We start from the raw sequence: 14,049 nt of genomic DNA, 5'->3' as shown, positions 1-14,049 counted from the left end.
TTTAAGGATGACTGACCTTTCAAGTCTGGATTACTAAGAAAATGATGGTGGCACCACTAAAAACACAGATATCAAGATAAAAGGCTGGCTTAGGTGCAAAGATCTTGACTTTGGTTTTGGAAACACATTGACTTTGAGATGCCAGCTAACCTCCAGGTGAAGACATCTTACAGGATGTTGGAAATGCAAGTACAGAATCTCAGAGGGAAGCCAGAGCTAGAGATTTTGGAGTTGTACAAATAGAGATGGTAGCTTAAACTGTGAGGATACATGGAATGGAAGAAGAGAAGAATGAGGACAGAATTTGGAGTAAATCTACATTTAGGATATGAGACAAAGAAGAAAAGTCTGGAAAGGAGGCAAAGACTGAATGGACAAAAAGGTAGAAATAAAAACAGAATAAAATGTCATAGATACCAACTTAGGATCGTGTATCAAGAAGAGGGTGATAAACAGAGTCAAATATTTCACACAGATGATTATGTGGAAAAGACTTTTGGTATTATATATTTAAAGGGAATAGTAAGTTGTACATAATAGATTTACAGTTTCATATACCCTTCTCTTTTTTCTATTCTACTATGTTATGAAAAAGTTTGTTTTACTTCTTAAGTTCAAAATAAAATTTTTAAAAAGATCTTTGATTTATGAGATCATGGGCATCCTTTGAAAAAGCAGCTTCAGTGGTGCGCTGGTAAAGAAACTGGACTTTAATTGGGTGAGGGAGTAGAGAGAGAAATTGCAAACTACCGTATAGCAGTGAAAGAAAAGAGCAAGAACAGATAAAGTGGATAGTGGTGGTGGCTCAGTGTTGAGGATTAACAAGGTTGGTAGACTAAAAGAATTAAGGGGGATTGAGATTCCATGACAATAGCAAAAGCATTTCTGAGGATGACCAGGTTGGCTCGGGAGGTAACTACATCCAGATAATGACTGATAAATTTTAATAACAGAAAGATTCACAATGATTACAGAGAGTAGATTCAATGACTTTGAAAGGGAAGAAATAGAAGGGAAAGGAAGGATAGTCAGAATGCTGGGAATCCAAGTCTTTGAGACAGAGTAATTTCAAAGTACAACTAAGTCTAAGGTTATGTCAATGAGTGACTAAAATGAAGTGGAGATGAGGTTTGAGATACTACCAGAAGGATACTCAGATAGTGGTGAAAACTGAAGTGGAAGAGATATAAGCCCAGGATATTAGAAAAGGAATCAATTTGGATGGTGAAATCACTCAAGAGAAAAATGTTAACTAGCTGCTAAAGTCATTGAGGAAGGTAAGAGAATATCCTGGAGACCAGACAACAACAGTGATATAAGGATGTGGCTAAGATGGCACAATCTTCAAAAAGAGATGCTACTGAGAGATTAAAGAACAATGATGGGCCAGAAGTGGCACTGGGGGCAAAGGAATAGCTAGGCAAATCCCTTTCTTCCTCTCTCTGTGAATCAGATGAACAGAAGGGGGAGCATTCATAACTGGAAGAAACTGAGAAGAATGATTTTGGTTAGAAAAAGCTAAATCTCATTCAAGTCTAGGAGATGAAAAGTGCTGTCATTTTAAAAAAAAAAGTCTGATAAAGGAGAATTTAGTTATGATAAAAAAAGGCAGGGTTGGATTGGTTGTTGAGAGAGGTGTTAGACTGTGATGAACGGAATATTTTCATCACAGAAGTTGAATTTGTATTGCAGTTAGAATATTTGGTAGGGTAGGATGTTGCCCAGATGGCACACATACATCCCCCTTGCCTTCAGGTAGGCTGAACCTTAAGCCAACCACTGGCACATGACAAAGTTCTCCTGTTTTTAAAGATCTACAAAAATGAAGTTTTAATGGTCTCCCTTAGTAACCTGTTTTCTTATACAGGAGTTTTGTCCTTTGTCAAACTTGGGCTCAATTTGATATGATCTTTTCTCACCAAAAATAAGGAATAACTAATAGTCCACCTCCATAGGATACTCGTTCATAATCTTTGAGATCAATATTAAAGTAAATTTACATATACTTTAATATATATTATATTACATTATATTATGTTATATATAATATATATTTATATACATATAAACATAAATACAAATTTTCTATTTAAGGTTAAATAGCCCTTATAAATCCAACTTTTTTTCATTGTTCTTATTCACAAATGCTCACCTTTCAAAATACTCTCCTCTGAATTCCTCCAATTTCTTGATCTCCTTCAGAGACCCAAATTAGACTCAACTAAAAAGACCTGCCCAGTATTGAATAAAAGGGGGAGGGAGGAAGGAAAGAAGGAAGGAAGGAAGGATACCTCCCATTCTCTACACAGCTGTGACTTAACATCCTGAACTAACTAAGAGTAGAGGTTCCACTATACTGGCTTTTTGAAAAACGGTGGGAGAAAAAAATCCATGAAAATGAAAGACAGCTCGGCCCTCCTCCAAAGGAGGGCTCTCAGGGTCCTGCACATAGATTAATTACCTAAAAAGTAATTTACAACCATGTCCACTCTTTCTAGGGCTGGAGACCCTGGACTTCGGCAGAAGCTGGAACACAGCCAGGCTTTTCTATTTATTCTTTTTAAGGGCTGGTAGCAGACAGCCAGGAGAAGTCCTACCTGTGGCCCGGATGGGGCACATCTCGGGGGCCGTGGCGGGCCCCGGGGCCCAGCAGCGGCCCACGTCGCAGCAGCACTGGGTCTTGGTGAGCTGCTGGGGAAGCTGGTTGTTGCAGCGCCCGTTGGCCAGGGACGTGTAACAGAATCCTTGGCGAACATCTGTGAGGGCACACAAGTGCAAAGATCATTCACACGACACACCACAAAGGGCCGCCCTTCAATGGGGCAGCGTCCACGAGGTCTACTCCTGCAACTCCTGGGGGAAAGGCGCGACATCGAACTGCGCATGTGCGCCCTCCTCAGCGGTCCATGAGCCCCCTCATCTACGCATGTGCGCCCTCCTCCTCCTTCGGCTCCCACTGAGCATGTGCAACACGCAAGTAACAAACTCCTCCCCCTCTTCCTGCCTGGCAGTCCTGAGGCCAGTGGGGGCGGGGCCAGCAGAAAGTATTCCCACTATTCACAGTTACAGTTGCCCAATGGCAATTCAAACAGCACACCTACTTCTTGGATTCGTTATCTGAACTAGCAGAAAGAGGATGAGAGAACAGCAAAATCACCACCCATGATATCAGATAATCATATGTATTGATTTTGTGTCATATGTTAACAGAGAATCATAGTTAATTTTTATAACTACTAAAATAGGTATCTTTGCAATTATTCTGACATGTTGAGAGTCCCAATATCAATTAAACAGAACTCAGGTGCTTAATGTTTATTGAATTGAATGGAATATGTGCTCTCCCTGAAATGAAGCTATTTAATTCTAGTAACTTTTACAAATAGTTTATAGAAGATATAAGATCTATTTTTAAAACAACTTGCCATGGTAAGATATTTTGTCAAGTCCTGTTCGCTTTTTTTCCCCCTGAGGCTAACAGTGCATCCAACTTAAGGGTAAGGAGGGGATGGGGGGAAAATTAGATTTAAAAAAAATATCTATGCCTAAATTAAATATTTATTTACTAAGATTTCTTAAAATCTATTTCAAAACAACCTGAAATGAAAAGACATTTTGTAAGTTTTTCCCCTCATTCACAAGCTAACATTGAGTCAGCCTTTAGGGGAAAACAGGTATGGAGGAGAAGATTGGTTTAAAAAAAAAATCCACAACTAAATTAAATGCTTATTTACCAATATTTCTTAAGATCTACTTTAACGCAACCTGGCATGATTAGACATTTCATCTTTTTTTATTTTCCTAGATTAATATTAAGTCAGATTTAAGGGCAAGCAGAAGATGGGAGAGGTTTGGTTTAAAAAAGAAGTCCACACAAATATTAAATGTTTGTTTATCAGTTTTTCTTTTTGTCCTAAAAACATCCCACTAGGAGGGTTTTAAAAGGAACTAATTAAAATTCACAGATTAAACTATTCATGATTCCAAATACTCCTATAGGATATGACATTTCTTGGAGGAATTATTTCTTGGCAAGAAAGTTATCTTTTCAAAGCAACATAGCATGACACATTTCTAGATATTAACTTTCCTTGGGGTACATCCTTGTCATGATAACATATGACACACCACAATACAAGTCAGTGCTACCAGAACAATAGCACATGACAAAACAGAAATGTGATGTTTTAGTAGGTTTCAAGTGAGATATTGCTATGATAAATGGGAAATAGATAACCCACTACCTACTATCTGTATTCACCTACCAGATGTCTACATGGATATTTAACTTGAAGCAAAATACACTTTCCATAAGTTGAACATAAATCCAATTTTCATAAACCGAGTAGTATTTTAAATATTACTAGGTAATCTCATTAGCTAAAGGATTCGAGAGTAAATTTTTTCATCGAGTAAAGACTACTTTAGAGTGAATCATTTATTCCTCATCTTTATCCAGTTTTTCAAAACTGAAAAACATCAAGTTGCTTAAAAAGGGTAACACCAATATTTATTTTAACCTGTATCACTCCCCCCCACACACACACACACATATTTAGTTTTTTCAAACAAATGAGTCTAATAAACTAACAGGGAGAGTTTTGTGGTTTGGTTTTGTTTTTTGCAGGTGTTAATAGTCACTACATGGAGGGAAGGTTAATAAAATTTATGGGAAACATGTTCAAGGATTACAGGAGCTATGACTTTTTTAAAAAGTATGAAGTTTCCTAACTATTAGGAAAATTAAGAAGTAAAAGGAAATTGAAGTTTTCACATGTCCTCAACCCAAAAAAGTTAAAAAAAAATGCTTCTTGTATGTGATTCAACAGGATAAAGACATTGTGATATGTACTTTGAAATTAGGAAAATATTAAATAAAAAAGACAATGATTGGAAATTTTAGTCCTTGTGCATATATGTGGGAAAACTTCATGGACGTACTTTCTAATGAGGAAGCCAACAAGGATGCAGTGAATGACGACCATAACCAACATGGCTAAAACCTGACCAGAAACTGTTTACACTACGTCATCCTCCAATTCAGCTACTAAGTAGAAACAAATTTCATTTAGAGACACTTAAATCACTAACATCAAGAAGTCTAAAAAACATAAACAAATCATAAAACAAAGTTATGGGTTAGTTTTTGAAAAGCAAAAAAAAATTCTAAAAAATATTTTTAAACCACTGGCAAGTATTAAATTGCTTTCTAAATTTTTTTCTGTGGTTCAAGTTCCTGTACCATTGGTCAGACTGAACTCCCAACTAAGGGGCAAAGGAAGTTTAATGTAGCAGGTTCCAGGATGAATGGATTCGATAGAACTCGCAACAGTGTTGGCTTTGTGAAGCTGAGGACAGGAGCTCCTCATAAAGAGGATTAAGAAACAGTATCTGTAGAACCTTTCAAGATGTGATAAATTTGCAAATACTTAAAACCATATAATGCTTGAAGTTCAGTATTCAGAGAATGTCTTGGGTTCACACCAAAGGCTACTGTGAGTGGAGCTACACATTGAAACCTAGTGTGATGTTCCAGGTGCAAATAAGTTTGGTGGTCACAACCTAATGGAAACACTTGACCATACTATGAAATATGTACATATAATTTACAGTGTGGTCTACTTTCAGGTTACAAATAGAATTTCAGGCTACGGCTGCAACACTCAGTGCTAAATTCAATCAACTGGCTAATATCCACTTATGTTTGGGAAAATTAGGAATTGTGTCTGTGTTGACATGTCTGTTTTTAGCCTGATGGGTCACTCATTAGATTTAGAGCTCAGGGACTTGGATAAAAATTTTGCAACTGAAGGTTGGCAGAGCAATAAATCATGTTTGTGTATATAAGCAGTCCCAGACTTAAAACATCTGACTTATAAATGACCAACACTCACAAACAATAATGCTCACTTATAGACAAGAAGTTGTGGAAATTGTGAAAAAAAAAGTCAGAATCTTAAGAGACTCTGTGGTTTAATAAGTGGGAGAAGGCATAATAACCAGAAATCGTTTAAGGACCTTGAGTAAAGCAGATTTCCAGGTAGTACTAGCTTGCCTATGTAATCTTGACACATTCAAAAATATTTTCTTCTCTTGAAGGCATAAATTTTTTTTAGTTCATTTTGTTACATTGCCCCAAATTCTATTAATTAGAGATGTATTTAGGTGAACAAAACCCATAAGCTAAATCAACGGCTCACAAGAAAACCTTATAACAGTCAAAAAGATAAAATACATAGACATTAAAATTAATTTTAATAGAAGGAATTCTAAGATATGGTACAGATGGCATGATACAGGAGTGGTATGGATTAGCAGTACTAAGGAGTTCGAGAGAGGGAAAGCTTGTCTGCCAGTGGGAGGAACAGGAAAGGGTTCACAGAAAAAAAAGGCTTGGGAGATGTAATCTGAGGTTTGGAGTATATTAGTAGTGAGGAGTATTCCAAGTGGAGAGTAAGCATATGGTATGTCCTAGGGATGGTAAGTAAACCTTCTTGGCTAGAATGGGAGATTCCTGTTAGGCAGTGGAGAAGTCAGATTGTTGAAATCCTTAAGATCACATGCATAGATGGATGGGAGAATTGATTCATGTCCTCAGACTATTCCTGGAGGCAAGTCTGTATCATAGACCACACTGTGATGCATTACTCTGACCTATTTGAGGTATGCTAATTCAGCACTGAACTACTGAGTTATTGAGTTATAGACTCATTAAAGAAGGCATGCACCTACCAACCTTTGCATAAGATTAAGGTTCTGTCCTAAGTGGAGATGATATAGTAGTATTATGTGTTCTGCTGAGCAAATTTACTCAGCAAATGGCTCAGTATGGAAGCAAATATCATCTACTTAGTAAATTTTCATAACAGAGCTCCATCAACAATGCACCCCATTTTCATTTCACCTACCTATACATCTGGTTCCATCAGGAGAGGTATAAAATCCTGGGGGGCATTTGCAAAAATAACTGCTGACAGTGTTTGAACATTCACCCCCATCGCAGACTCCAGGGATAGTGGCGCACTCATCAATATCTGTAACGTAACAAAGAAATATTTAGCAAACATCAGAAGCCTGTTATATAAATGGCTTATATTATGTGGGTTTAGATACATTGCCAGTCAGATCAGGTCCCCTGAAACAATTAAACTTGAAGCAGTAAGAGCCAGTTATAACATGGTCAGCACGTAATATGTTAATTTATTCTTTCTCTCAAGAAAGAACCTTAGAATCTTATAAAGGTGGTCCAGTAAACCAAAAACATCTGACCAACATCTTGCACTGTATACCAAGATATTAAGCTCCAAATGGATATGTGATTTAGACATAAAGGTGATATCATAAGCAAATTAGTGGCACATGGAAGAAATTACCTGTCAGATCTTTGGATAGGGGATGAGTTCATAACCAAACAAGAGACAGGGAATCACAAGACATGAAAGAATAATTCTGACTAAATAAATCAAATATTTTACAAAACAAAACCAAGGCAGATAAAATTAGAAGAAAAGTAGGAGATAGGGAAAAATATTCATAGTTAAATAAAAAGATAATGAATGATTTTCAGTATTCCACTCATGATTTTCCCTATTCTAAATAATTTTTTTTATTACATCAGTTGAATTCTCTAAGAAGCTACACGATTTTTCTGAACACTTTCCTTTATTTATTTATTTATTTTTTAGGAGTCATTTCTGTCTGTGTATTCAGGCAATTATTAGACTTCTATAATTTTAAAATAAGCTTAAATTTTAATCAACTAAAAATCTACTTTGTCTCACTCTCACCTCATTCCCATTGGGAAAACAAAAACAAAATTCTTGTAATAAATAATAAATGAATAAATAAAGGAATGTAAGTTATTATTACAATTATAAGGTCGATAAGAAAACCTGGAGTTGTAATTCTCTTTTTCTTTTAATAGAGTACAAGTTATATTAAGCCTTAGAGTTACCACTATTAACTTGTCCTATTAATTTTATAGTTCTTCCCCTAATCTCATCACCACTTTCACTGACCCTGTTCTTTCATCCTTCTTGATTATATCTCATCATTTTCAATATTATATCTCACTTTTCCAAATAATCTCTGTACTTTTCAAGTTCTAAATCACCTTAATACTCCTAAGACACAGGCCCAACCATGTCATTCCATTGATCAAAACTTTTAGTGGCTGGCTTCCTTTTGCCTTTGGAGAAAAGATAAACTCCTAAGACTGACATTTAAGGACCTCCATGATTTGACTACAACCTTTCTTTACAGCTTTAATTCACATTGCTCCCCTTCCTGAACTCTATATTTTAGCTGGGATGTATTGCTAATATTCCCTAACCTCTACATGCCATCTCTCACCTCCCTTTCTTCACTTTAGCTATTCTGCATATCTGAAATGCACTCCCTTCTTATCTCTACCTTTCAGAATACTTATCTGCCTTCAAAGTTTAGTTCAAGTGCCACAATCTCCTATGTGAAGCTTTCCTGCTTCACAGCTCCCTCTCTCCCTCCCTTCTTCCACCTTGTTAGAGCTTTCTCTTTCCTCAAATTGCTCATTTACTTGTTTGCATATATAATATACTTCCAAAAGAACATAAGTTCTTTGGGGGAAGAATTTGTAACATTTTTTTTCTTTGTAGCTCCAGTACCAAGGACAGTTCCTTGTGTATGTAGTAGGTGCTTAATCAAATTGAATTCTGCCTGTAGAATAGAGTATATGAAGGGAAAGAGAAAGAAATATGTTTGGAAAGGAAGGCTCATGCCAGATTTTAAAGGCATTAAATTTCACATTAAAGAGTATACATTTTATCTTCTAAGCAACAAGAAGTCATTTGACATTTGGTAGTAAACTGCATGGAAATGGAGCACTAGAGCCATGGCATTGGATAAGATAGCTACAAGAGTAGGTGCAAAGGGAGAAGTAAAAAGGACCAAGGACAGGGTCTTCATCATATTCATCCATTTCACTCAGAGGGCAGTGGAAGTATGATAAATAGTTGAAAGAAACCATGAGGGCAGCACAATACCAACGGGAAGATGGAGAAATAGCAGAAAACAGTGTCACAGCCATCAAGCAAAAGGAGGAGGATCCAAAAGATGAGATCATCAACAGTTTAGAAATGTTATACAAAGGCCAAGGAGAATGAGAACTGAGAAAAAGTAATGCAAAATTTTTGAAACATGAAAAATTGGCTAAATGGTAGAGCTTTCAATAGTAGTTTTATAGGAAGGCTTTTTTATTCATTTAAAAATTATGAAGACCTCAGTCTATTTATATATATATATATGCATATATAAATATATATACATATATACATACACACACACACACACACACACATATATATATATATATATATATATATAGAGAGAGAGAGAGAGAGAGAGAGAGAGAGAGAGAGAGAGAGAGAGAGAGAGAGAGAGAGAGGACAGAACTAACCAAACAGGAAAAGATAGAAGGATGAGAAAGAGGAGAGGGATATCTAGAGCAAGACCCTTTTAATGAGAGAAATGGGATCAGTGTCACAGGTAGAAGGAGGAAGGCAATCTCTTATGTGATAACAGACAACAGAAAAGAGTGATGATGCTAGGATGTTCAAAGAAGCACATAAAGGGAGATGAGAGATATCCTATTGGATAGTCTCAATCATTTATTCAATCAATAAGAATTTATTAAATATTTTCTAGGTGCCAGTAATTTTCTATGTGTTAGGTGCTGAGAATACAAAGACAAAATGAAATAAATATTACCTGCCCTCAAGAAGTTTATATTCTATCAAGGAATATACAACATATACATATATGCAAAATAAAAATACAAGATAAAGTGGGGTAGAAAGACACTAGCAGTCGGGGAAAGCATGATCAGGAAGGGCCTCATATAGATGGCGCACTTGGCATGAGTTTTGAAGGATATTAGAGATTCGAAGAAATAAGATGTGAGGGAAAGCATTTCAGGCATGAGGAATGGCCATTGCTTAGGCACAGAGATAAGAAATGGAAAGTTGTGAGTGATGAAGAAGTCAGTTTGGCAGGACCACAGAATACTTAAAAGGGAGTGCAAAAGTGTATCAGCTAGAGAGGTAAGTCTCAGCCAGGCTTTCATTGAAGTAGTAAACCTGTTGACATAAGTGAAAGTTTTAGGGATGCAACTGGGGACTTGAAAACAGAGGACAAAGTTTAAAATAATCATATTCAGGAAATAGGATCAGATATCAAATAAGAATAGGATTGTTGCATAGGAGTAAGGGCTCAGGTGAGGTCACGTACCATAAATTTCTTGTTAATAAAACCAGTCTAATTTGTGACTGAGAAGCAATAGAGGCTGCATAGAATATATTTGGTCAAATATAGTGGCAACTAAATCTTTTAAAAGTATACCATTAAGCATTAAGGATTAAGTATGAGCAAAACACTATCACCGTTTCACTAACTACTGTATATGCTAACACAGGATTTCAATGCAACTCTGGAGAAGCACATAGGAAAATATGAGGTAATCTTTTCTACTACTTTCTACAAAAGGTGTGTGCGAAGATATCTTCCATCTTCATGCTAACTAGGATATTTTAAGGGAAGGAATATGGTATGACTGCAATATGGTATGACTACAGGAATACACTGTTGGCAAATTTCTTTCCCCCATTCTTCATGGCCTATATATTCGTCACAGACAAGACAAGTACAGTGTCGTATATTTAATCTATTACTGTTTTCCATGTCTAGAATCCATTTTGTCAAGTGTTAGTTTTGGATAACCTTTCATCTAAACATTTCCACTAAGAGAGGAAGGGAAGAAACCTTAACTGAAAATCTTAATGGCTGGAACTAATTTTAAAAATATAATAGGGTAATCTAAGACAGAAAAATTTTTAAAGCTTATTTTCACATTTCAGAAATAAAATATTTTAATATGTTATCTTTATAAACATTGAATAAGCAAGAAAAACTAGAGTGTATATATTAGAAATATAGTATTTGGAAAACTAGTCCAAACATGGCTCCTTTAAGCTACTTATAAGCAGAAAATGAATCTGTTCTGAAATAAACTCTTTCAGAGTTAAATCTAGTTTAAGAGAATGCTTACAAAGAGTGATCAATAACATTCATTAACATAGTATTAGAAATTTTGATCACTGCTCATCAATGATCAAGGCAGCAAGGTATAGTGTGAAAGAATAAAGGACTAAGAGCCAGAAGACAGGTATTCAAATCCCTCCTCCAACCCTGGGCAAGTCACCTAAGTCCTATGAATCTCAGTTCCCTTATCTGCGACATGAGGGAAGTAAACCAGACAAGGTAGGAGTTAGCATCAAATAAGGTTACATACATCAAGCACCTTGTATTTTAAAGCATTATATGAAAATAATAGCTAGCATTTATGCAGGGCTTTAAAGTTTGCAAAACACTTTGCAAATACTATCTCGTTTTAGCCTCCCAATAACCCTGGGAGGTAGTTGCTACTTCTATCCCCATTCTACAGATGAGGAAACTGAGGCAGATAAAAGTTAACTTGTCTACTCACAGTCACATAAATAATGCATTCAAAGCTGGATTTGAACTCAGGTTTTCCTGACTCCAGGCTCAGTGTCCTTTCCACTGTACCACCTAGCTACCTCCAATACTTAAAAGCTTTGTGACCTTGGGAGAAAGTAACTATTTCTCTCTATCATGCTTTTCTCATTTGTTAAATGGCAATGAGAATGCTTGCATCACCTTCCTCACTGGGTTATTTTGCAGCTCAAACATGATAATGGACAGGAAATCATTGTAGCTATAAGATACTCTGATTCTGAGTTAACATTCAGTCCTTGCTACTTTTTTGTGCATTCATGGGCAAGTCACTTACTGTCTGTAAGCCTCAGTTTTCTCATCTGGAAAATATACAGAATGGTTCAAAGACCTCTGAAATTCCCTTCCAGCTCTAAATCATGAGTCTAGGTCTATGTCTAATGTAGGGTAGACATCACTTTGAGTAAACTCAACTTGTGAGAATATGTGAAAATAGATAAGTTAATGTGATAAAGTGATAAATTTTACAAAAACAATCTACCAAAAAATTCTTTAAATGGTAGTCATTTTCTAAAACTTGGCTCAATTCACAAAAGTTTAATTTACACACAAATCTTCAGAGATGAGTTCATCATATAAAATTAGGCACACCCCACAACTCTTGGACTTGGTCGGAAAATTCTCATTTGAGTACATCAGTACATTATTATGAGCCTGCTGAGGGGTTACGGACCAAGGCATAATCATCTTCTGTGTGAGTCACTTTATGATGCAGAAGAACCCCAACAACTCTAACTGCCCCATTCAATGCAATCATATTATTCTTATTTCAGCTCTATCTGTTTCTAATAAGTTTGGACATTTCTTCATAAGTCCTTCTTGCATAAGGCCTTCTAAGAGAAAACTCAGGGGGCAGCTATAATATTAGTAGTGCCGGCTACCATCCATTCCATGTATGGGCATGCTCAGAACATAAGATTTTCTGTCTTGAACTGTTAAGTGTTTGTTGAAGATTTTGTTCCAAACCTCAGAGGAGTAGAAGACACTGAACCAAACTGAAGTTTTCAGGTCTGAGCACAATCCTTAATTAACAAAGAATAATTCAGATATAAGTGGACTAGATTCAAGTGTCTTCTGACTCAAGTTCTCCATGTTTGTTTTAAAAGCAACATTGTGATCTTTTTAAAAGCAAAATCACCATTTTCTATTCTAGGATTGGGGCTAAACCAAACAATATTTTACTGCTTATATTAGAGCTTATGTTAATATAAACAGTATTGTCATTGTGAAGTTTCATAAAGGTAACTGGGTCTATTCCAACTTGATGGATGTAAATTGAACTAAAGTCTTTAATACATATTGGGGAGAAAGATGGAGCCAAGGGGTTGACCTGAAAGAAGCAAAACTGGCATGACATCTCAAACTTACCAAGGGGGTGGAGTGGGAGAATGGAGAGGAGAGAAGCAGATTCACATTTAGAGTGTTACTGCTGTTGCTAAGACACAAATGCCCAAAAGATTATTTAGTTTAAGAGTATTCTTTTGGGATAACTAAAAGGGAGGTCTTTGGAAATAACACAGATCTTAAGAAGAAGGCACTTAATTTCCACAAGCATTTATCATTGGTAATACACAAAGCTTTGTAACCAAGTCAATGCTTCCAAAGAGTTAACAGTTTACTATTTATTAGGGATTGGGGCGGGGGGGGGGGGAGAGGGTTTGAGGTGTAGAGCAAGGTATATATGTCCTTGAATAGCTGAGATAAGGAGATAATATGATTAAGTCCAAATGAGAGAACTGGGGAAATGTGTCTGTGAACTATCACTTGTTCCTTGATACATCTATTACCTTTTTCTAGTCACTTATCTTTCAATTGATTTGCTTTGTGTCAATTTTTGTATGAAATTTTGCATGGCAATATGCCCATTTAAGGCCATAGTGTGTTGACTTTTAGATGACTCAATTTTGATTCATCAGCGATTATGTCTATCTGTATAATTCAACAGTCATACAGCATCTCTGGGGACAAGATAATCGTCTTCATGTAGTGAATGAATGTTACGTGAAAAAGGGATTCAACTTGTTTTACTTGATTTCAGAGGACAGAAACAGGTAATCTGGGTGCAAATTGCAAAGATGCAAATATAGGTTTAATGTGAAGAAAATGTTCCTAATAATTAGAACTATCCATAGGCAGTCACAGCATTGGATGTCTTCAAACAAAAGCTAGATGAACACTTGTCAGGTACGTGGCACAGGATTCTTTATTCAGGCCTAGGTTGGACATTAAATGGCCTTTGAAGATCATTCAAAATTCAAAATTCTGTGAGTTTTTGTGTAACACTAATTGCCTTCATTTCTCTCCACCTTCATTTCATTAAAGGTTCATTTTTTTCCACCTACAGGATTATATTCAGTTTTGATGGACAATTTATTTCTGGCTGCAAGGCTCTACGATTTTCTTTATGAAACATCATATTCCAAGCTCTCCTCTCATTAATATTGGTGGCTGCTAAATCATGTGTTATCCTGACTCAGTACTTGA

The 14,049-nt window shown here is 36.1% G+C and overlaps 1 protein-coding gene across 1 annotated transcript in view; it reads right to left on the bottom strand.

Moving 5' to 3' along the window:
- Window positions 1-14,049, bottom strand: part of FBN1 (fibrillin 1) — a 290,028-nt gene that overhangs the window by 132,277 nt on the left and 143,702 nt on the right. The window contains exons 8-9 of the mRNA XM_072624719.1: window positions 6,909-7,034; window positions 2,598-2,756 (exon numbers count right to left, since the gene is read on the bottom strand). Coding sequence (XP_072480820.1) covers window positions 2,598-2,756; window positions 6,909-7,034 — 285 coding nt within the window. The remainder of the gene's footprint in view (window positions 1-2,597; window positions 2,757-6,908; window positions 7,035-14,049) is intronic.

This window comes from Notamacropus eugenii, chromosome 7 (assembly GCF_028372415.1).
Source record: "Notamacropus eugenii isolate mMacEug1 chromosome 7, mMacEug1.pri_v2, whole genome shotgun sequence".
Classification (NCBI taxonomy): Eukaryota; Metazoa; Chordata; class Mammalia; order Diprotodontia; family Macropodidae; genus Notamacropus; species Notamacropus eugenii.
This window is presented reverse-complemented; position numbering and strand designations above follow the sequence as displayed.